Genomic DNA, 911 nt, shown 5'->3' on the forward strand with positions numbered 1-911 from the left:
TATAACGGTTCCAGGCAACATGGCATTTATGGGTCATTTCCTGCCCCTCTTCTTTTTAAAAAATGAAGTCTTGGTTAACCATTAAGTCAACTACGATATCTCTAAGGGACCCATAAACTCCATTTTCATCTAAATAGCTCACCTTTTCCTTATCCTCCTAACTCCTCAGAGCGGATCCTTCCCTTCTGGGCTAAACATTCTTAAAATAACTTTCTAGCTTATAGCCCCTTCCAAGACTAGCGACCTCCTCCTCTGCGGCAATGCCAGCCCCACTCCAGGTACTCACACACCGAGGCTCCCGATCAGGAAACATTAATTTGTGGCCTTTCTTTGCCATTTCCAACTCCACCACCCCCATCGCCCGACAAGGTCCCCTTCCTCCTTTCCTCCCTATCAGCCTCGTTTCCCTCCCTAATCTACAAAGAGATCCCTAGCCTCTCCCCACTTCCTTTCCATCATCGCCAGACGCCGGCACCTCGGACCTCATAAGCGCAAATGCTAAAACCAGACGAGTTGATGCACCGAGAGGAGGGGTGCGTGTGTGTGTAAGTGTATGTGCCTGTCTGTGGAAGAAACCAACAGAATCCAAGCGGGTGTCCATCTTCTGGAAATGCCAAGCACGCCCGGCTGAGGGAGTCGGGATCAGGTCACAGTGCCGAGGCAGCGAGGCTTCACTGTGGACCCCAGCGGGGCAGAAGGTCCGCCCCCAACCGCACAGCACCCCCAGCCCCGGCGGGGTGGTAGGGCCCGGCGACGTCACCCATTGTTTACAAATCAACCCGAGCCGGCAGGATTCCGGCTCCCGCGGCTGCGGCGCGCGGCTCGAGCGCCCGGCGGGCTCCGGCTTCCGCGTCCGCGTCCGCCCCGGCCCCGGCTTCGGCCTCAGCCGCGCGCCCGGCTCTGCCGCGGCC

At 57.6% G+C, this 911-nt stretch overlaps 1 protein-coding gene across 1 annotated transcript in view; it reads left to right on the forward strand.

The window, feature by feature from the left end:
• The first annotated feature begins 495 nt into the window (after nucleotides 1-495).
• The window catches only part of FRAT1 (frequently rearranged in advanced T-cell lymphomas 1), a 2446-nt gene continuing 2030 nt past the window's right edge, over nucleotides 496-911 (forward strand). Inside the window, exons 1-2 of the mRNA XM_008573237.1 lie at nucleotides 496-533; nucleotides 719-908. Coding sequence (XP_008571459.1) covers nucleotides 496-533; nucleotides 719-908 — 228 coding nt within the window. The remainder of the gene's footprint in view (nucleotides 534-718; nucleotides 909-911) is intronic.

The sequence above is a fragment of the Galeopterus variegatus genome, unplaced genomic scaffold (genome assembly GCF_000696425.1).
Source record: "Galeopterus variegatus unplaced genomic scaffold, G_variegatus-3.0.2 Scaffold891, whole genome shotgun sequence".
In the NCBI taxonomy this organism is placed as follows: Eukaryota; Metazoa; Chordata; class Mammalia; order Dermoptera; family Cynocephalidae; genus Galeopterus; species Galeopterus variegatus.